The sequence below is a fragment of the Botryllus schlosseri genome, chromosome 12 (assembly GCF_051294905.1).
Source record: "Botryllus schlosseri isolate E-star chromosome 12, Bs_hap1, whole genome shotgun sequence".
Classification (NCBI taxonomy): Eukaryota; Metazoa; Chordata; class Ascidiacea; order Stolidobranchia; family Styelidae; genus Botryllus; species Botryllus schlosseri.
Window position 1 is genome coordinate 9686248 of NC_137247.1, and position 21528 is coordinate 9707775.

Here is a 21528-nt window from a genome sequence, read left to right on the forward strand (position 1 = left end):
GCAGACATGGAGAGGCCCATATGACAACGCATGCAGTTTTCAAATGCACTACCTTCCTGATCTACGGCGTGAAATGAACTGCCGTGGACGATACATTCACAATTACAAACTCGAATTTCAAACAATGTCATAGCTATCCACGTTCTTGATTGATAAATAGCTCTGTAATACCGGCGATAAAATTAAGCTTTCGGAATTACTTATATATTCTTATTTAATATGCTATTGATTGTCTACGTAATTTATGGTGAAATAACAACATGCTTCAACAAAGTAATTAATAAAAATGGGGTCACCATAGAAGAGCTAACTATAGGGAGAACCTCATGAATAGTCTTTTTAACAGTTTGACATGAACATGACTGATGTGTTATTATATAGGCGCTCCATCAGGTCTACCAGTGCATACGATCCCGCTGGTTGACAGATGATAACAAATTAATAGTAAGCCGAATATATTATTGGCAAAATTCATTCAATAACTTTAAAAAAATTCTCCCTCGCGAAACCACACAACCAATGCACATTGATATTTATTATCATTGATACTCGCGATTTTAGTGAGCCGAAAACAAATATAAATAAAGGTATGAATTTTACGTAATGCCGGACTTGGATTGCAACGATATTACCCGCAGAGAATAAGGGGGTCTGGAGGCAATACCCCTCAAAATGAAACTGATCTCCGTGTGGGGTACCAAAGGCGTGAAGGGAAGTCTGAGAGAGCGCTGTTACGATCGTGATTATACGACAGGGTTGAGCAATTATTTTCCTCCGCGGGCCAAACGAGAAGCAGAAAATACGTTGGCGGGCCGAGTCGAAAATGTTAGCTGTATTATCAAACCTAATAATTTTATTTTTAAATTTAAAGCAGTTAATTACGCTGTTTGCTAATAAATGATGCACAGTGTCTGTGTTCATATTAGGGAATGAGAGAGTGACGGTTAATTACCAAAAAATATTTATTTGCCGTCATTTTTCGAGATAATGTTAAGCATGATACAATTCGAACTCTCTTTAAACCCCTATCCGCGTTTTTCTATCAAGACATTCAAATGTCTCTGGGATACTGCTGCCTTCCGATCAGTGTGCATCTTGGTGAAATAATCTTGCTTTTGAGCAAGGCTTGCAGTTATGAAATTCGCCCCACTTGACAAAGTGCATGTCTTCGTGTTTTTGTTATCAGACCGACTGAAATTATAATTCGCTGCTCGGCACTAACTATACTAAAAAGACGGGCTTACCCCTGACTTCAGTAAACAAGTATTTAGTGCTCCAAACATCTTTGAATTTCAACTTTCGGTTTTCGGGCATTGATTGACTTGGTTTACGAATTAGGGATTTGAAAACGTATCTCATAACAATTTGAATAACAGACAGACCGTGTAATGTGTAGCCTTATGTGACAATGACAACAAAGACTTGTGACTTTAATTATTACGGCATAATTCACCACATTGACCTTATTTTGAATCTGGATTACGCGTGTGAGGTACGTAAGGCTGCGTAATCGCACAGCCGCTCATTTTCTCATGAGCAGCGGTCTCGTTTAGCCAGACAGCATTGTTGCGTCACAATACGAATTTCCACAACAATGAATAATTTGTGGCTAATTGTGGGGGTTCCAGGGCCATGGGCGGAATAGAATATATATTTTCGTAATCAGTGCAGCGACAGTTTTCGGGTGATATCTGTTTATTCAGAATTAATGCTCAGCAAGCCGGTCAAAAATGACCGTAAAATTGCCTTCAGCCAAATGGAAAGTGCGATGCAGACAAAGCGCAGTGAGCAGTGAGATTTGCTTGTGTCCAAACCATGTACGACACTATGATGACATCTAGTGGGTTCAGAAGCAAGCGAATCGAGACCCAGTCGACTCTTGAAGTCGCTGGAGTACCGCTTTCAGCACTGTGTCGTGAAAGCGCGCTTTACGAAAGCGCGCGTCTATAAAAAGACACATGCAACCACCGCGAGTAGCAGTTAGATATGAGAGGGGACAGCTGGGGGCTGTTCTTGATGTTTTAGTATTCATATTGTTTCGAATATATATTCGTGATTTCCTGCCAGTCCGATCTTCGTTTTCGCGCGGAGGCACCTAGATAGACGTGAGGTAACTGTTGTCTGCAAGAAAACATGTAGTTCACATATTTACCGAATATTGTTTGACACGTGTATGACTGCCTCTAAGATAGCCATTGTTTTTATGCTAGCTTACGGGACAAGACCGAGTCTCAAGAGTCTTGAAGGTCCATATTATATTATGCAACCGAAATGAATATGATTTATTATCCAATTAGAGTGAGCTAATATGTATGCAGTCATGCAGTGGGATGGATATCGGCAAATGACTTAACCCAATATTCAATGACAACCATATAGGTGTAAACCCGGGATAACTAATTCTGTGTTATATCTCTGGCGTAGCCTGGATGACACTTTTTTTGACCACATTCTCATATATATTGGCGTGACGTCTCGAACATGAGTGACTCCATAAAGCCAAAATTTGTAGGCACCATATCACTCATTCGGATTGGATGTACATTGTACAATTGTACATGAATATTATATTCGTGAGATTTCATCGTGAGGTATTAAAGCGTTTTTACTGGCAGATGAAATACTCGGCAATATTATCCGATGTCGAAAGGGCGCAGAATACAGGATTAATTCGTCATTTGCCGAGTCTACTCATAACCTTAGCCAATGCATTGCACTGATGCCTTATGCCTTATTCAATAGTTCGGATTACACATTAGAAATTTAGCGTTATTTATAGTTAGCAAATCTAGTGTTTTGTCACTAACTGCCAGTGGCAACACTGGGTGTCATGATCTCGAAAAGACATTTGGTGAATTAGCAGTAACGCACTACGGCTACGCGATAGCACACGTGTAGGCCAGCTACATAGGAATATTACCGTCAGTAATATCTTGTGATGAGCATTACTGTACAGTACACTGTACAGTTGACACTGGACATTGACCTTATATAGTTTGATTGGCAGTGCAACCGTATAATACTGTTTTTCAGGGGTAATTTATCTTATCGACTACTATGTCATATGGTGTCAGAAGAAGGTGGGCGATCGCTGTCATTTTTGGAATATCGATGATTAATTATGGATTCATCGTAAGGGACACTGCAGCGTTGATCATCGGATTTTCAATGCTGGGATGTCTGGCAGCCGCAATACTCGTCATCATGTGCATCGATGGCCGTAGGGAAGTTTTAAACGAGCAGCGGATGCTTGCAGCAACACGTGCTAATAACACGCGGGTGCGCTCAACAACAGGAACGAATGCAACATCTGGCAGATTACCCACCGCCACTCTATCCACGTCTGAGCTGTCGAGTGATCGCACACCACCGCCGCAGTATACAAGCCGAGATGATATACCCCCGCCTACCTACGATGAAGTCACTCAGGGAGACCGCCTGGTAATTGTTTTGGTGCATGAGGGCTGACTGCTGATGCAGGTCTCTCGACTCTCCTGAATTTCTGTGTCAGGGCGGTGTGTTATAATTCGGGAAAGCACGAGCAGTTGGAGATTGACTGATTCCCAAAGCTGGAAAACTGAAGAACCTTGATCTGCGATTGCAATGATTTCGAAGCGAACTCTCATTGGTAATTTTGATTTTGGATCGAGCAAGCGCTCTTGTGATCGGCGGACTGTGAAAAACGAGGGTATGACGCTGTTCGTGAACCAGTCTACATAGTCAGACGTTGATGCTCCGAAGCTTTGGAATTGGAATTACGCACGATTTTAATTGTCCAATAAATATCAAAACCGTATGTGTGTTCGCAATTGACACGCAAACTTTCGAATACACGGTGAAATTGTATAACATACTGATACATTCATCAATACTTGGGAGAAGGGGAGCGTTTTCGTTTCAACATATAGCGAAAAGGATCTGTATAATCTAGTGCGGTGGTATGGTATACGCACTTGTGCGTATGACTGAAGTTGCAGAGCGGATCAAACACGCGGATAAGAGAGAATGAGAATCGTAAATAATTGTTACTTTTACTGACGTGGTATAATTGAAATAAACCTAATGAAATTCAAGTGCACTGGCTCCATGAACTTTGCCGCTGCGACGCAATTGTAAAAATTTGTTTGACTTACGACGCAACACTAATCGTAGCTTTTACAATAACTTTGCCTTGCACCAGCTGTGGTGAATAAATATCTGCGCACTATATTTATTACTTCATTAAATGTCTGTTTCGAAAGCGGGTGTAGTGGCAGACATACAGTGCATCAGCCCGTCTGAGCTTGCGACACGCGGGTGAAATGACGTAAAGGTGACTTTCTGCTTTCTTTCTCTGGCCAATCATCATATTTTTCGTAATAACTGTTCGATTAGCACGAGGCACGAAGATAGTAGTAAATAACATCACTACAGACTCACATTTGCAAGTTACTGTAACGAAAATTCGCCCTACTTAAAGGTTCCTAATGTATGTGTGTAACTTCGGGTCGCCACGGCACCAAAGCAGTCTGGTAAAATTTGTGGAATTTCTTCGCGCTTCGCGCGATTATAGATATGGATTGTTTTTACATATATCCAAGGTTACTGTGTATCAGCGTATCATAAGGTACATAGCTCTGATGTGCTTACTCTCCTTGATAGTTTTGGACCTTATTTACCAAGCCAGAAGGCAGAAGCATTAAAACAGACATGTGTGGATTTTCAACCCCTTCGATAAACTGGAGCCTCCGAGGCCTTTGTGTCGTATTCTTACAAACGATATCTGCCAGCAAGCATTTTTCACTACCGAAAAATGCGCTGTATTTTTATAAAGACCTGGCCATCCACGCACTAGAAGTTATTGTACAAAGCGAAACGCTTATTTGACCGAAAAGGGTTTTAGTGCACTGAATAGTTGAAATCAAAACGAGTGAAAAGAGTTGCCTTTTTAATGAGAGACTGCATGGCCCGAACCGGGCGCGTACTTGTTGCACAATGCACATATGAACAAAGTATTGTTATGTATCTTTATTTTCTCTTTGCATAACGATTTTCGGTAACGCGTAACGCGATAAAAACGTGATAGTTTGAGTGGATTACTATAGTCAGAGTAGCGACGAAACGATATAGAAATTGCTATTTTTTGGAGTGATAATACTTCCCCCACATTGTTCTCAATATGTCCACTGACATAATGGGTCAATAATATTTTTTACAATTACTGAGCTGCCGACTTTTGGCGCGGTCAATTTTTTAAAGGACGCCACTTAAACGCTTCGGACCGCGCGGAAGAGCCTATAGTTATACATGGAGCAAAAGGAAAATTTCAACTAAACGCTTAAGCGCTAACGCTAACTAATCGTCTTTAAATTCAGTGGTTGCAAAACTTGTCTAACTTATCGCTCCGTTATCAGGCTCAACATTTCTTTATCGCCCCCTAAAGAGTCATCAGTAGGGTATCTTTCGTCCTTTCCGCAGTATTTAAGTAGGTTGCATCCACTTACTCAAGTAGATTTAAGTATATACTGATTCTACTTCAACAAAGTATTCGCCACCGTCTCTCGAAATCGCCCCACAGGCTACGATATCGCCCACTTTGGGAACCACTAGTCTCATTCAATGATAACGTCGTAATACGCGTGCATTGCCCCATCGAGCAATTATCCGAGGTGAAAACTGAAAAGCATCCAACTTTGTTCGTATGACTGTAGGTTTATACATCCGAGCGCAAAAACTGATATCGTCATCTGTCGTATGACTTTCATAGGTAGTATGCACTATGCATGTATAGACCTATATAATTATAGAGGGCCATGTTTACGCATCGTAAAGGAGTTGGTTACGCCACTCCTAAGTAGGGCGGGTATGCACCATTCACAGTACTTTTAACCTTTAGATTAAACCTCCGCATAGCTTGAAGTTTAGCGTCTGATCCTGAAATAATATACGCGAGGACGTCACGTGTAAACAGCTTTTACGTTAAATTATACAGCTACTTTTTACCCCCGCGTGCAGTAGAGGAAAACACATAACTGTCGCAGGAGGTGTCCTGTCTTTCTTAACAGATGTAGCCTACTCACAGATACCCCAAGAGAAAGTGATCCATGATATAGAATCAAATTCAAAGTAGGCCGTCGTCCGACTTCTTTGCAGACGTCATGCGGATGTCATTGGGTGTGATTATCTCGTAGATACAACGGTCGACTTGATAGTATATCCCACAGATTTTCTTGTAAAACGCAGCTGATTGGGATGACTTATAGCTAGAATATTAATTGTGTACTTGGAATACTGTCGTCGTTGATATATTGTGCTAAGCACGTGCACGCACAGTGCACTTACACACTGAGTAGATATAGAGAGTATTGGTGTGATTGATCCACGTGAATACAAAGCCGGCTGTGGGACTGCACTTTCTCTGAGGTCGCCGGCAACTTTACTGTGCAATTCATATATATATCCTCCAGGGGTCGCCAACTCAAAACGGGTCGCGGGCCACTTTTCAAAATTCGTAGAGGTCGCGGGCCGCATGACTTTAATGTCGAGATGAAATAGACAGCGCATAGTTTAACAGCCACGTTTTGATAACTCTACGTCAGTACAACGCTGTTCTCTCTAACATGTGCGACGGGCATAGTTACCGCAAAAGAAATTTTATTGAAGAAATACAAATATCCTACAACAAAAAAATCATGATCATCACTTTCATTCTATTTTGAACTATGAGCTGCGCACGATAGCTGACAGCCCTCTTCATCAACTAAAGCAGATGTGGCCAAACGTTTTGCTATTCACGGCCGGATTTTGATGATTTATGTTGGCTATGGTCGCATTCTAGTGCATAGTCGTAATGAACTAACTGGAGGCGAAAAACCCACGTTAAACTGTCCAGTGTCCGTGTCCAATTGTCCGTGAACTCCGGACTTATCTATTTACTGATATCGGCTTACTTATGCGCACCCAAATCGTGAGTAATAGTCAAGTTATGAATAAACGCAGGCATACCGGGCGGGCCGCGTGTTGGTGAGCCCTGGCCTATGCCATCTAGAAACACCTTTGGAGAAGAAGTATAGATTCATTGTTTTTACGAATGATGTTATAGTGAACAAGTGATTTGTGGTACAGAACTTCAGAATAACGCGAAACAATAACTTCATATTGTTAATTTATTCGCTAAAAGCTTTTCGACTAACTCTCATCAGTAGCGAACGTTAGTGATGGGGTGAATCAAATTCGAAATGTAAGAACTATTCTGTCTGTTATAGTGAGTCACGCGATGCTAATGAACTGATTTCTAAATATACCTATAACCGTTCCGTACTATATGTTTTCCAGGTGAGATTCAGCTAATCGACTACTAGGCCTATGTCAGATATAAACAAAAGTGAGCAGTAGGGTTGTCCAAAATTTGGAAAATCTTACGAATCCTCCGTTGTAATGTCTTATTCTATAGATTATTGATAAAAAACGACACTGAGCCAGAAAGAAGCTCACAGGAAGGCCGTTAAGATTTCGTGCAAAGCGTTTGAAAGTAGCTGCCGTAGATTGGGCGTGCCACCGACCATAGAACGGCGAGAAGACTAGCAATCACGAAACCACGGCTCTTGATTGGCTAATCGGCTATGCTTCAATGGCCACGACAGAAGCAGCTTGCTGTGTAGGTGATCAAGGAGTCTGCTACCGGCGGCGATTCTGAAAGCCCATTGTATGTAGGTTGACAGATAATGATTTAGGATTGATTCAGGGTATGTTGAGGTACGAAATACATGATGAACAAACAACAGCTGCTTCACAAAAACGTCTAAAGCATGACCGCTTTATTATGAAGGGAACCGCCGTAGCCTGCATGCCTTGTTTTCAACGAGAGACAGCATAGGCGCTTACGCAAGTAGCGACGGATTCCTAGTTTCAGAAAGATATCCTTATTGAATACAAAGATAAAGCTTAACAATGACACTACAACTTGTGTGATCTTATTGGGCTCAGGTTGTAGTGCATAGTTGAAGTTTTGAAAGCTCTAAGGATCGGCTGAATCAGCGGGTTATGCTTGGCACTTGTCAGATGCTTGCATCAAAATGTATTCACTTGCAAGTGTTGTCAAAGTCCTTGATGATGACGCAGAAAAGAGGTGTAAAAGTAAGCACATACTATGCTGGACATGATATGGCAAAGTCCTTAATGTCGCGCAGAAAAGGGGTGTAAAAGTAGGCACAGACAATGCTGCGTAGTGCATAGCACCCAGCATAGTTTGTACATCATATCAAGCATAGTCTGTGCTTGCATTTAAACATCGTTTCTGCGGCATCATTAGGGACTTTGAAAACACTTACAAGTGAATTCAATTTGCTGTAAACATCTGACAAGTGCCAAACCTAAGCGACGTTTGATTCAGCCGATCCCTAGAGCATTGAAAACTTCAATTATGTACTGCAACCTGAGCCCAATAAGATCACACAAATTGTAGTGTCATTGTTAAGCTTTATCTTTGTATTCAATAATGATATAGCCTTTCTGAAAGTAGGAATCCGTCGCTATTTGCATAAGCGCCCATGCTTTCCCTCGTTGAAAACAAGGCATATAGGCTACGGCGGTTTCCTTCACAATAAAGCGGTCCGCTTTAGACGTTTTTGTGAAGCAGCTGTTGTTGTTGTTTATCATGTATTTCGTACCTCAACATACCCTGAATCAATCCTAAATTATTATATGTCAACCTACATACAATGCGCTTTCAGAATCGCCGCCGGTAGCAGACTCCTTGAACACCTACACAGCAAGCTGCTGCTGTCGTGGTCATTGAAGCATAGCCGATTAGCCAATCAAGAGCCGTGGTTTCGTGATTGCTAGTCTTCTCGCCGTTCTATGGTCGGTGGCACGCCCATTCTTCGGCAGCTACTTTCAAACGCTTTGCACGAAATCTTAACGGTCTTCCTGTGAGCTTCTTTCAGGCTCAGTGTCGTTTTTTATCAATAATCTATAGAATAAGACATTACAACGGAGGATTCGTAAGATTTTCCAAATTATGGACAACCCTAGTGAGCAGCCGTATGTTACGATCATAGCTTTACAACTATGCCATTTAGGGTTGCATTTAAACAAACGGTGTTTTAAAACACTTTGTTTAAAACGTGTTTTAAGCAGTATTTTAAACAATCCACTTAAAAAAATGTGTTTTATAAAGTTGTAAAATGATGCGATAATTGTGTAAATACTATCCAAAAAACATTGTATGAGCCTATGGACAATTACCACCCGATATAGCCGACATATATCGATATGGGATGGCTGGAACCTTCAAAATAGTCGGTTCAACATTAATAATACAGATATTTTGTCAAAGGAGCTATATTTACCCTATATTTTCAATAGTCAATGCCAATCCACTATGACGTCACAGTTGAATATTCGTGACGTCATGGTATAAAAAACACACTAAAAAAAATGTTTTAAATGAGGGCCTTGTTTTAAACATGTCTGTTTGAAATTGATTTTTGTTTCAAATGCAACCCTAATGCCAATGCACGATATTCGTCTCTTTTGGCACATATTTCATTGCCCGAGTGTTTGCCGAGAGGGAAAGAGCGTGGTTGGTCATGGAATCTCTGTCCCTGGCATGTGACGTAGTCGCACTCCGTGAGTACATGCTCTAGTACTATACGATGGAGAAGATTAAACGAACAGCAGATAGTTGCAGCGACACGGGGTAGAAGTATGCAGGTGCACTCAAGAACCGGAACGAATGAACCATCTGGAAGATTACCCGCCGCTACTCGACCCATGTCTGTGCTGAGAGGATACAAGCCGAGGGGATACATCCCCACCTCCCTAGGATGAAGTTACTCAAGGAGACCGTTTGAGAGTGAGAGTTGTTGTGGATAGATGTGCTCCATGAGTGTCGGTGCGAGTCTGTCCCCAGTTTTCGTCACAAGGCGGTACGACATGCTTCGGATAAAGACGAGGATTTAGGGTTTGACTGATTCCCCCTAGGAAAAACCTGAATAATATTGATCTATACGATTACAATGATTTCGAAGCGAACTCCTAATGGCGATCTTGACTTTGGTTCAACCATATCGCTCTTGTTGTCGTCGGGATGCAGAAAACATGAATCTGGCGCTGCTTGTGAGCCAGTCTACATCGTATGAGATTGAAGACATACAATGAGACACTACTACAAGTAGACTATGCGTCAAAGTTAAAAATCTTTAACGAGGCCAATTTTCCGATTTTTTACCTCAACTGGACAGTACACGTTTGATATATGAAATCTGTGTTCGCAATTTGCACGCAAACTTCTAAATACACAGTGGAGTCGTATGACATACAGATATATCCCTCAGCAATTAAGATTAGCTTGCGTTATCATCGCAGAAGGCTCAATTCGTTACCGCTGGTATATATTGTAGTCGACTAGAATTGAACCTACGGCGCATACGATCTGTAGACGGGTGTTATGGCAACGACGTGTTGTAATGCGTTTTATCTCATAGGCTGGATGAATGGGTATCAATCAACCCTTACTTTGTAGACATTGCGGTCAGCAGTCTGATTAGTCTGGATCATTGCTATCATTTGGCCATATATCAGCCTAAATAAATTCATGGTCACTGGTTTTATCCATATCGTTGTATCGTGAAGTTTGGTTATTTATCTGTATGTCAGTTAGTCTGGCCTTCGAAAATCCGACGACAATTTCATTGATTTGAGAGATAAATCTTGTCTGCGCAACATTTTTGGAACCGTTCGGCCGATCTTCAAAATGACTCTTAGCCAAAAAAGTTGTCGGACCTACCCGATGTACCAGTGTCATTTATAGAGCTCGACTGCTGCTTTAACTCTATATCTGCGTCATACGCGTTTAACATGAAGAAAACTTGTAAGTTCGAGGGAAATCCGAGTCAGGGTAGCGACGCCTCAACTTAAACTTGCTTTTTGAGTGATATCCTTGTATATCCTTATACATGCCTTGTTCCCTTATTCCCTAGTTCGTATACTTACAATAACATATATTGTGTTCAGACTCGTCCGAATCGAGACCGAGGTGACTCGTGAGCTTTTGAGATCGCCAGAGTACCGCTTGCATGTGCATCGTGAAAGCGCGGTTTGCCAAAGCGGGTGTCGATAAAACGACACGTGCGACAACCGCGAGTAGGAGTCAGAGATAAGAGAGGACAGAGCGGGGCTGTTCTTGCCGTTTTAGTATTCATGGAATTTCGACAATATATTAGTGATATCCCACCAGCCTAATAGTCGTTTTTTGATTTGAAGCGCATGTAGATAGACGAAGCACAAAGGAGAACGTGAGGTAACAGTTAAGTGCAAGGTCACATGTAGCTACGATATAGTTACCGAATATTATTTTCAGTGACATGTTGGTACGCGCGTATGACTGTCCTTAACTGGCCTGCACGTCAAGTCACACTTTAATCCATTCGAGAATTAGCAAGATCATTTTTTTCACGTTTCTGTAAGTCCTACAAACAACTGCATAATGTATGGCTTCCGTGGATATCACCTTCTTAAATTTAACGGCGAATCTGACGATTAGTATAGGAGGGCGACTGGGATTAGCGATAGTTTCCCAAATGTAACTAATCACCTCAGTCAATGGCAATGTCTATATGCGTATGAGTTGCAGCCATGCATGCGGTGTTTCCCCGACCAGCAATTGTCCAAGGTTTAAGGTAGCTAACAAAGTATTTAGATTAATTTGAATGACTGTAGGTTTATACATTCCAGCGTTAAAACTAAATTAGTCACACATTCTACCACTTTCGTAGCTATGATTCGTTTTTTTTTCGCAGCATTAATGATTCGATAATAATGCACTACTCCGAAATAATTCGTCTACGAGCGTCCAATGCATACAGATAATAGTTATCCAAGTTTATGACTTCTATCGGGAAGAATAATAATCAAAGTGATCAATCCAAAATCTGTTGAATATTTAGTGGCATCGCCGTTAAATGCTAAAAGACAGGAATCAACGGCGTTACAAGAATTATGGTCGCCGTAAGTGGTGTCTTTAAAAAAAGCCTAGAACGAAAGTGAGCCGTACCATACGCAAATAGAAAATATCGGCCTGGTGTAAATGACCAGTCCCTGGTGCCATTATGCAACTTTGTGAAATAGGAGACTTTGAATTCATAGGATCGGGAATTGTTTGGGAATTATACCCCCGTTTTACCCCCGCAGATGTGTTGAAACACATAAAATTGGGTGCTGCCTATTTTCAAGCATAGGTCCTGATACACGAGACTTTAATCAAGTAATATGGAATGAATTGGTCGAGTCATGCTCAATGACTCGAATGCAAGTCGAGTCGTAGAAGTTAAGTTGACTCATATCAAGAAAATTAGTCGAGTCAACGGAACATTCCGACTGGAGTCGAGCAATGGATAGTTATCGTCTTTGCGAAAGATGTTTCAGAGAGAGAGAGAGAGAGAGAGATCAGATTTATTCTCGTCGGCACCATCGAGATCAATGTTCCCTCTAAATTCTGTTAACGAGTCTGCGCACACCCACCAACTCACTGCGCAGACCATTGGACAACAATGCGTAACGACTAATTAACAAAAGGTCATCACTTAGGATGTTTTGTGCGCAACTTAGATTTTCTGTGCGCAGAGACCGTTTCAGCACTGCGCGTTTGCGCACGTGCTCAGCTTAAAGGGAACATTGATCGAGATGCTATACAACCTTTAGGTAAAGTTGTCTAGTCCGCCCACCATGATTTTTCTCCTCCATGCTATCCCTGATTGCTAATGGGTCTGATCTGTCCGAGATTGAGCCCACGACCTACCGATCAAGAAGCCGTACGCATAACCATTAGTCCATTACTCTATCTCGCAAAGTTGCGAGGACGCTGCCGTGTCCGTGCTATTACCAAATAACCACGTAACCATATACTATGTTTTCCAGGTGATATTAAGCTTACCGAATAATATGTCAGATAACGTTAGCAGAACGGAGAAGGGCATTGCAGAATGTTTTCTAATAGGTCAATGCACGATCGCCTTAATTGCTGCAACATCGACGATTTTCTGGGGGTTAGTCAATATGGATAATGCTGCCTTGATCCTCGGATTTTCACTCCTGGGATGTTTGGCAGTCGAAGTTCTTCTCGCCTTAGCGCTCAACAAAATACTCAATGAAAGATTAGACGAACAGCGGGTCGTTACAGCAACACGTGGTACTAACACGCGGGTGCGCTCAATGATAGGACCGAATGCATTACCTGGCAGATTACTTGCCGCCACTCGATCCACGTTGACGCTGTCGAACGAGCTCACACCACCGCCTCAGTACACAAGTCGAGAGGATATACCCCCGCCTGCCTACGACGAAGTCACTCAAGAAGACCACTTGATAATTGGTGTGGATAGATGTCTTGCATGAGTGGCGACGCGGCTCTCTCCTGAACTTCCGTCTCAGGGCAGTGCGTTATAATTCGGCAAAGGAAGAAGAGTTGGGGGTTTGACTGACTCATAATCGGAGAAACCAGGAGAATTTTGATCTACGATTGCAATGATTTCGAAGGGAACTCTCAACGGCAATTTGGATTTTGGATCGACCATAGCGCTCTTGTTGTCGTCGGACTGTGTTTAAAATGAATCGGACGCAAATCCTTGTGAACCAGTCTACGCCTTGTGAGGTTGAAGCTATATGGTGTTGAGGTTTGACATCGGAATTACGAACGGTGTGTTTTAATTTACCCGCACGAGCCACGAGTGCACGTGGACACGACATGAGGCACTACCACAAGTGAACTGTGTATCAACGTTTGCAATCTCTCGACGGGGCAAATTTTCCGATTAACATCAAATCCGTTTAGTAGGCTACACGTTCGATACATGAATTGTGTGTTCGCAATTTTCACGCAAACTTTTGAATACGCAGTGGAATTCTACGACATATTGATATATTGCTCAGGGAGAAGCGAAGCGTTATCATCGCGAAAGTTATGAATTGGGCACCGCTGGTATGTCTGGTATACTCGACTAGAAGCGCAAAGAATCTGTATAATCGAGTGTTATGTCGACGACGTGCCGCAGCCACATTTATCTCACGACTAGGGTAGATGGGTATCAATCCGTATTGTTAGACATTGTGCCCAACATTGTGATTAGTCTGGGTCATTGCGATCATTTACCAATATATCAGCCATAATAAATTTATGGTCACATGTGTTTTCCATGTCGTTGAATCGTTAAGTTCGGTTAATTCATAAGTAAGTCTTACTTCAGCCTTCGTTCTCGAAAATATGACGACAATTTTTAGATATAGTTTTATAACAGAATCAGAATATAACTGGCTCTTATAACACAGAATACATTGACATCTGTGGTCCTGAGGACCCCATGGATCGATATTCAAACTGAGCCCCTCTTATGAAAAGTTGACAAACGTAACAGTGTCATTGATTGAGTTTGACTACTTGAGTGAGTCTTCATCTGCGGCATATACGTATACGCTTAACGTCATGAAAACGTGATTGTGTCAGTGAATTACTAGTCAGAGTAGCATCGCAACGACTTAAACTTGATTTTGAGTGATATATAGTTCCCCCAGCTAGTTCGCAATACTCGCAATGACAGCTAATGTGTTTTTTTGTGGTATTCATGGTGTTATCGACTCCTATGATCATTTAGAACAGGCCAATTTTATTCAATTTTATTCCGTAGCTCCCGACTTGTAGCACGGCCAACTTCTAGGATTTTACAAGACACCGCTTATCGGATGAGATGACGAGGAGGCGCCGCCTACATAAACCTCCAACACTTCGGTAGGAATTCGAGAGTCGACCTCGGACGGACTCGCAGCCGGAACCCATCGGTGTTGCAGGTGTGGATTATACCACTACGCTATATCGCCACCCTCTAATGCAGAGGTCTCAAACTCAAATGAGCTCGCGGGCCAATTTCCTAGTTTTGATGACGCCGTGGGTCGCAGCACAAACAATGAGGATATTCAATGTATTATTTCCAAGTAGGCCTTTTTTGACGGGACCTTGTAGACAGGGCATGGTATGGTATGGTATGGAGGTATGGTATGGTATGGATCGATATTTTGGTATGGAATATGGAATAACGCAAGTATGGAATGGAATGGAAGATTTTAATCTATGGTATGGAACGACATTTCCATACTTCCATACTTTGATGTTTTATACATTTTATCGTGATCTGTGCAAGCTTCATGAAGCGTACGTTGTTCGCTGTTCACGGAATATGATCGTTTTTGTTATGTGTGAACGTGAACTATTGAACGCTGTGTAGGAACAAATAGGCCTACACGCTTGTGCAACGGTTTTAGGAGCATTTGGACTGACATGATTTAGTGATGTAATACTGACAACAGTAATGTTGATCCTACATTCTATCGAGTCTAGACACGACGTCACCGAGCATAGTCTATCATGTGACGCAATAATTGGTAATGTAGGCTACTCCAACTACCTCATTCCTTGAGTGACGACAGCTTACAAGCAATCATGATGCAACGTACTAAATCAGTGGCTCCCAACCTTTTTCGACTCATCGCCCCCTTTTCAAGCTCAACACCGATCATCGCCCCCCTAATTTTGTGAACCGAAAAATGGGCATACAAACTGTAATCATCGGCGGGTTGACTAAAAAAAGGTCAACTTTTCGGCCTGATGTCGAATTTTACACTTTTGCAACTAAATTTCCGTGCATTGACTAAAAAAAGAGGTCATTTATCTGATTTGACTCCAATATAGCCGTTTTAACGCGTCATCGCCCCCTTCGCTATTTTCGCCCCCTGTCGCCCCCTTTGTCCATTTTCGCCCCCCTATCGCCCCCTTCGTCATTTTCGCCCCCCTAGACCACCAAATCGCCCCCTGGGGGGCGATATCGCCCACGTTGGGAACCACTGTACTAAATGCTCAATTTGATTGATAATTACATTTCTTCTGAAACAATGTCCGCACATTTATACTATTTACATACCAAGATATCTTATTGGTCATATTTCAAACGCTCTCGCATTAGGATTATAGATCAGGGAGTGGGGTAGATATAGTTTGAAATTCTCGCCACGCTAACCCCAACCAAATACTGTACTAATACTCACGCATATCGCTGCAGTATTGATCGCCTGCAGCTGGGATATTTTGGGGGTTCGCATACATTATAAATTATTGTGCGAGTAGTTACTTCAAACTTGCATGTGCCTCATGCCAATGTACCGGAAATGCAATGATATTCTTGTGGAGCAGTGGCGGGTAACTTCTTCAGTTGGCGGGCCGGATATAGGAAAATTAGGAACTCGGCTGGCCGGATTGCTGAATGGATAAATTACTCGCCCACATATACAAGGAATAAATTGTATTTAATGAATGTATTTTATCGACTGCAATGTCACTTCAAAGCCATTTCTCGCCGATAATGACAATATGGATTTGAGAACAGCATTGTCGTACAGCCGCCGCAACGTCTGCTTCTCTCTGATCAACTGACTCACGGTGCAATCCTAATTAGGATTTCAAACTTTTGATAAGCCCGGCACCCAAGATTTACCAAGATATCAATTCATTAGGGTTGAGGGCATCTTAAATGCCGATAATGCAAGTCTTCTCGCTTCGACGAACATACGCGTAAGCTCCACTCTCGCACGCTGCGCAGTGCGCACACCTATATAATAACATGCAGTCACTAAAATTTGACGTTTAGGCAAGTAGTGGAGAATCTCGGCAGACTGGGGCCGCGGGCCACATAATCATGTAAGACGGGGAATTGTCCGCGGGTCGTATGTTGCCACTCCCTTTTATGGACGGTCCTAGATAACAATCAGCTGACTATCTCATTTTTCTCGTGGAAGCTGTAGAGTAGACGTACAAGGCACCTCACCATCGTGAACTAAGCCTCACCAAAACAGACTCTGTAAAACTATTACCAGGAATTAGATTCGCATCATGGCTAGTTTAAGCAATAATGACATCCGCAATATCAACAATATAGGTGCTATAAAAAGTACTATACTTATGATATTGAAGTATTTGAAAGTATGGAATATGTATCAAGTATGGTATGGAACAATGTTGGTATGGTATGGAAAATTGCAAGTATGGTATGGAGAGAGTAAGGCAAGTATGGAGTATGGAAAATTCTCGTTCCATACCATACCATACCATGATCTGCTTGTAGACAGGCATTCCACAATCACCTTATATATGTAATTTACTATTGTAATGCTCACGCTTGACACGGAAAAATTCATATTATCAAATATTTGAATATAATTGTTTTCGTGGCGGGCATAATTTTTTTAATTAATGAGTTATAGACATCATAGGAGAGGATACAGCATGCACCCCTTGTGATTCCAATGAGATTTTAACACAATTTCTGATGGTACCTATATGAAAATCAGAAAGCCCGTTCACATAAAATCGCGCTCCAGTTGAATAAATTGGCCATGAAAATATTCCACAGCATATAGGCCTAATTCCACAATGCATCTCGTACACCCTGATGTGGGTGCTTCGTACCCCGATGGAACCCCTGGAATAGAAATGTCCAATCGGCAAAGAAATCATTGGTGTTACAGCTGTATATAGCGTACTAATATATTACTCGCACGAGCGAGGTAGTGGTTATGCGTCCGGCTTCTCGAGCGGTAGATCGTGGGTTCGATCCCCAGCCGGGTCATACCAAAGACTCGAAAATTGGTATCCGCAGCTATCCTGCTAGGCGCTCAGCAATCACTAATAGCATGGTGGAGAAAAAAACCGGGGGCGCAGACTAGATGACCTCATGGGGCCGTATCGCAACTCCGTCGTCAAAAGCAGGCGAAAATGAATATCATTTCTGTCTCTCTCTCTCTCGCAACCGATGATAACATGGATAAAGAGAACAAACAACTCCCAACATGTAACCAACTATACGTCATGGGGTCACAGAATGCCAATGGTTGCCATACAGACCTTATTAGATAGCTACATATCCTACGCAGGGTTGTAACCAAGTCACATGGTTCCGAGTCACGAGTCAATCTTATTTTTGTGGTTTTGACTCGAGTCAAGTCGAGTCATTTTCAATTCATCACCGAATCGAGTCCGAGTCCAAGTCACCGTTTAGAGGGTCAAGTCCGAGTCATAGTGTTATGACTGGAGTCCGAGTCCAAGTCACAGTATTGAAGTCATGTTCCAGTTAAATGTTTTCAATCTTGCTTGGGTGAGATCGAATTTCTTGCTTGCCAAACACGTTTATTTTGTCCCTATCAGAGTCTTTGCACGTGTTCATTTAGGCATATAACGGACAATTCCTGGCCTCATTTACCGATTCTATAGATAGACGAGACAAGCCGCCAATATGATAACTTTACTAATCTTAGAACTTTAAATCAAATATCCGTCTTGTCAGTCTGATGCATCACAAATACAAGCATTCAATTTTTATTACGAGCACATCTCGACGACAGCTCACAAATAGCTTATAGAGAACCAGCGAATTCATGTCTACATACTATCTGATAGACAACAAACGAATTCATGTCTAGATACCAGCTGATAGAGAATTGGCAGATGCATATTTATGTAGAGGTAGAGTTTTTCTTTCACATTATCAGGTGGTTGACTAAAAAATGGTCAACTTTCCTGTTCAGCTCCCGAAATAGCCTCCGAAGCATTACTTCAGTGCTGATTTACTGTGTCTTAGTCGAATTTTCCCTACATTTAAAAAAATCTCAAAAAGGAGGACAGAATCTCAAAAAGGAGGCTACTTCTTAAACATTTTATATTGCATAAAAGAACTCAAATTCGGCTCAACTCCAACTAGTAGAAATAGCAATGCTATGAGAGAAAATTTTGGATTAATTACAAATAGAGATTTTCGAATTTTATCGGCCATCTCATGATATTGTTGGATTGTGTAAAAATATGATTAGCATAGCAAATTTGGCTCAATTCCAACTAGAAGAAGCGACGTTATCAGAGTGGAATATTTTTGATATGGAAAAAATAGTCGGCTTACCACTAGTATGTAATTATATATTATATGAAAGAATTTCTAACTAAAAATACTCCATTTATTTTCAAATCCAAAATTTTCTCCTCCAATATCATTGATTCTACTTTTTAAAATTAAGCCAGATTCAGTGTTCTTTTTATGCAACATGACAATTTTATCAAGTAGCCACCCAGTAAAATAAAAAAGAAGTTATTTTTGAACAGCCCTATTGTACAAACATCACACAGCATTAGTCACTCATTATTACTCACGTGCACAACGCACATACCTAACAAGACGTCGAATGGACGGAGGGTATCGTGTGTTTTCACAGACAACAGATCAAATCAATGCGAGTTACACTTCAAAAATGGTCTTGGAATAAATCCACATCTACTGAATAGACGTTCCCCTGGTGCACTATATGCAGGAATTGACAAGCATTTTTGAACCACACTGAAGAGCATTGGATACTCATTTTTTCTAGTCATCCAAAAATGCAAAGAATCATCCCTTCAAATCTACACATGAGCTTATCAGTCTCTTCCAAGTACTTGACCTGCTAGATCATTTCATTGGCTCTAATTGAACTTTGCTTCTATTGTTTGCTTGTATAATCGAAAAGTCTTGAGTACTTTGATCGAGGATCTATTACCTCTTCATCACTGGATGATTTTGTACAATGCATTGCTACTATGTACCATTGTCTGTTGTTTTTACGGCGGCATATCTGATATCAGACGAGTGCAACGAAAGCAGTGGTGACAAATAGCGATGTCGGCAGAATTCGTCAGATGCGTTGATCTAGCCATTACGATTCGCAAATTTCTTCATCTTCAAGTCATATAAAACAAACCGAGTCAATGACTTGGGTCGAGTCATGTGTAATGACTCGAGTACAAGTCGAGTCAATCCAAATATTGACTCGAGTCGAGTCGAGTCAATCCAAATATTGACTCGAGTCGAGTCGAGTCATTTTCTCATTTCAAGAAAATGACTCGAGTCAAGTCGAGTCACAAAAAAATCGAGACTCGAGTCTGACTCGAGTCGAGTCATGACTCGAGTCATTACAACCCTGATCCTACGCAACGCAAGCAACGATGTTTTGATGTATTACTATTCCCCATGACAGTTTCATAGATTGTTTCATCCGTAGGAATACCAAGTCACCGTTCCGAGTCGCAAATCCTTCTCTGATTTTACCGTTTGACCCGACTCAACTCAAGTCATTTTTATTAACTCCCCCAGTCAATCCCAAATCGATAATTTTACGAGAAGGTCGCACCAAACCAAATCACAATTTTCAGTCACGAATCATCAAAGGTCATGTTTTATCATCATGAATTAGAAATGTGACGTTATAGCTGATCTTCTACTGCATAGTAGCTTTTACAAGTGATGTGATAGTTAAGTTTTTCGGGATTTCAGTGATCTTTATAGTAGTTTTAGGGTGAACTTTAAGATCTTAAGTCTAAGAAAGATACATGATAAGATAGCGTAATGGTGAAGCGTCCGGCTTCTTGATCGGTAGGTCGTGTGTTGGATTCCCGGCCGGGTCAGACCAAAGACCTGATTAGTAACACTGGTATCCATGACTTCCCTGCTTGGCGCTCATGCACTACTGGGATAGCATGGAGGGGTGGTGCAAGACTTGGAAAGCCGTAAAAGGTTATATCTGTACCTTCCTTGTCCAGCGACATATGCACATCATGCACTCATGGTATGCATGTGCGAAGATTGTGTGTATGTGTTCCTGTATACATGAGTCGGTGTATATGCCGCAAAAACATCAAGGACAAAAATAAACTACGTCCTTTCCTATATGGCACTTGAATATATTGTTGAATACTTGAAATTCCAAAATGCCGTCGCGGGACGTGCCGCCGCGTGTTTGAGACCTCTGGTCTAATGAGTTCAGAAGCCTGCGAATCAAGACCACGTCGACCATTGTGCTCTTGAGGTCGCCAGAGTGCAGCACGCATTATGGAAGCGCGTTTTACGAAAGCCAAAAAGACACGTGCGACCACCGCAGGAAAGAGTCAGTGAATCCAGCGGGCAGCCCGAGGCCATTCTTGCTGTTTTGATATTCACGGAGTTTCGAGTAGATCTTTTTACACCAAGTCGATCGTCTGAGCAGGCGAGTATATAGTCCTACTAATCAATGTCGCTACGCGTATGCGTTGTATCTACGCATGTTATCCCATTGTCCAAGGTTTGAGCAAGCAAATACAATATTAAAATTTATTTGAATAGCTGTAGGTTTAATTACAATCAACCGTAATCTCTTGAATGTGCCATGGTATGACCTTAATAACTGCGAAGGAAAGGGAATTATTACCGTCACACGAATTAACATTTCGTTACGGTTCGCTTACCAGGCATGCAATTGGAATTGAAAAAATCGCGGGAAGGATCCGTGTATCCTGTATAGCCGAGTGCTGCACCGAGACTGACCAAGTGACCATATAGCGAAGGCTACCGTCGCGGATATATTATAGCGGTCCAGAGATGATATTAGGATCGTATATAATATCATTCATATGTCACTTGCGAATATTGAAAAACATGCGTTGCTTCAGCA

General features: G+C 41.7%; 2 protein-coding genes across 3 annotated transcripts in view; both read left to right on the plus strand.

The window, feature by feature from the left end:
* Positions 1–21528, plus strand: part of LOC145452182 (uncharacterized) — a 377577-nt gene that overhangs the window by 83753 nt on the left and 272296 nt on the right. The gene's annotated exons all lie outside the window — the stretch shown is intronic.
* LOC145452846 (uncharacterized) lies at positions 1557–3853 on the plus strand. Of its 2 annotated transcripts, XM_080330982.1 has the most exons (3): positions 1557–1817; positions 3034–3080; positions 3138–3853. In XM_080330982.1, the coding sequence occupies exons 2-3, from the start codon at positions 3058–3060 to the stop codon at positions 3466–3468; spliced, it is 354 nt and encodes a 117-aa protein (XP_080187108.1). In that variant the 5' UTR covers positions 1557–1817; positions 3034–3057; the 3' UTR covers positions 3469–3853. The 2 variants fall into 2 exon arrangements, with proteins under 2 accessions (XP_080187108.1, XP_080187107.1); XM_080330981.1 differs by having other exon boundaries at positions 1557–3080.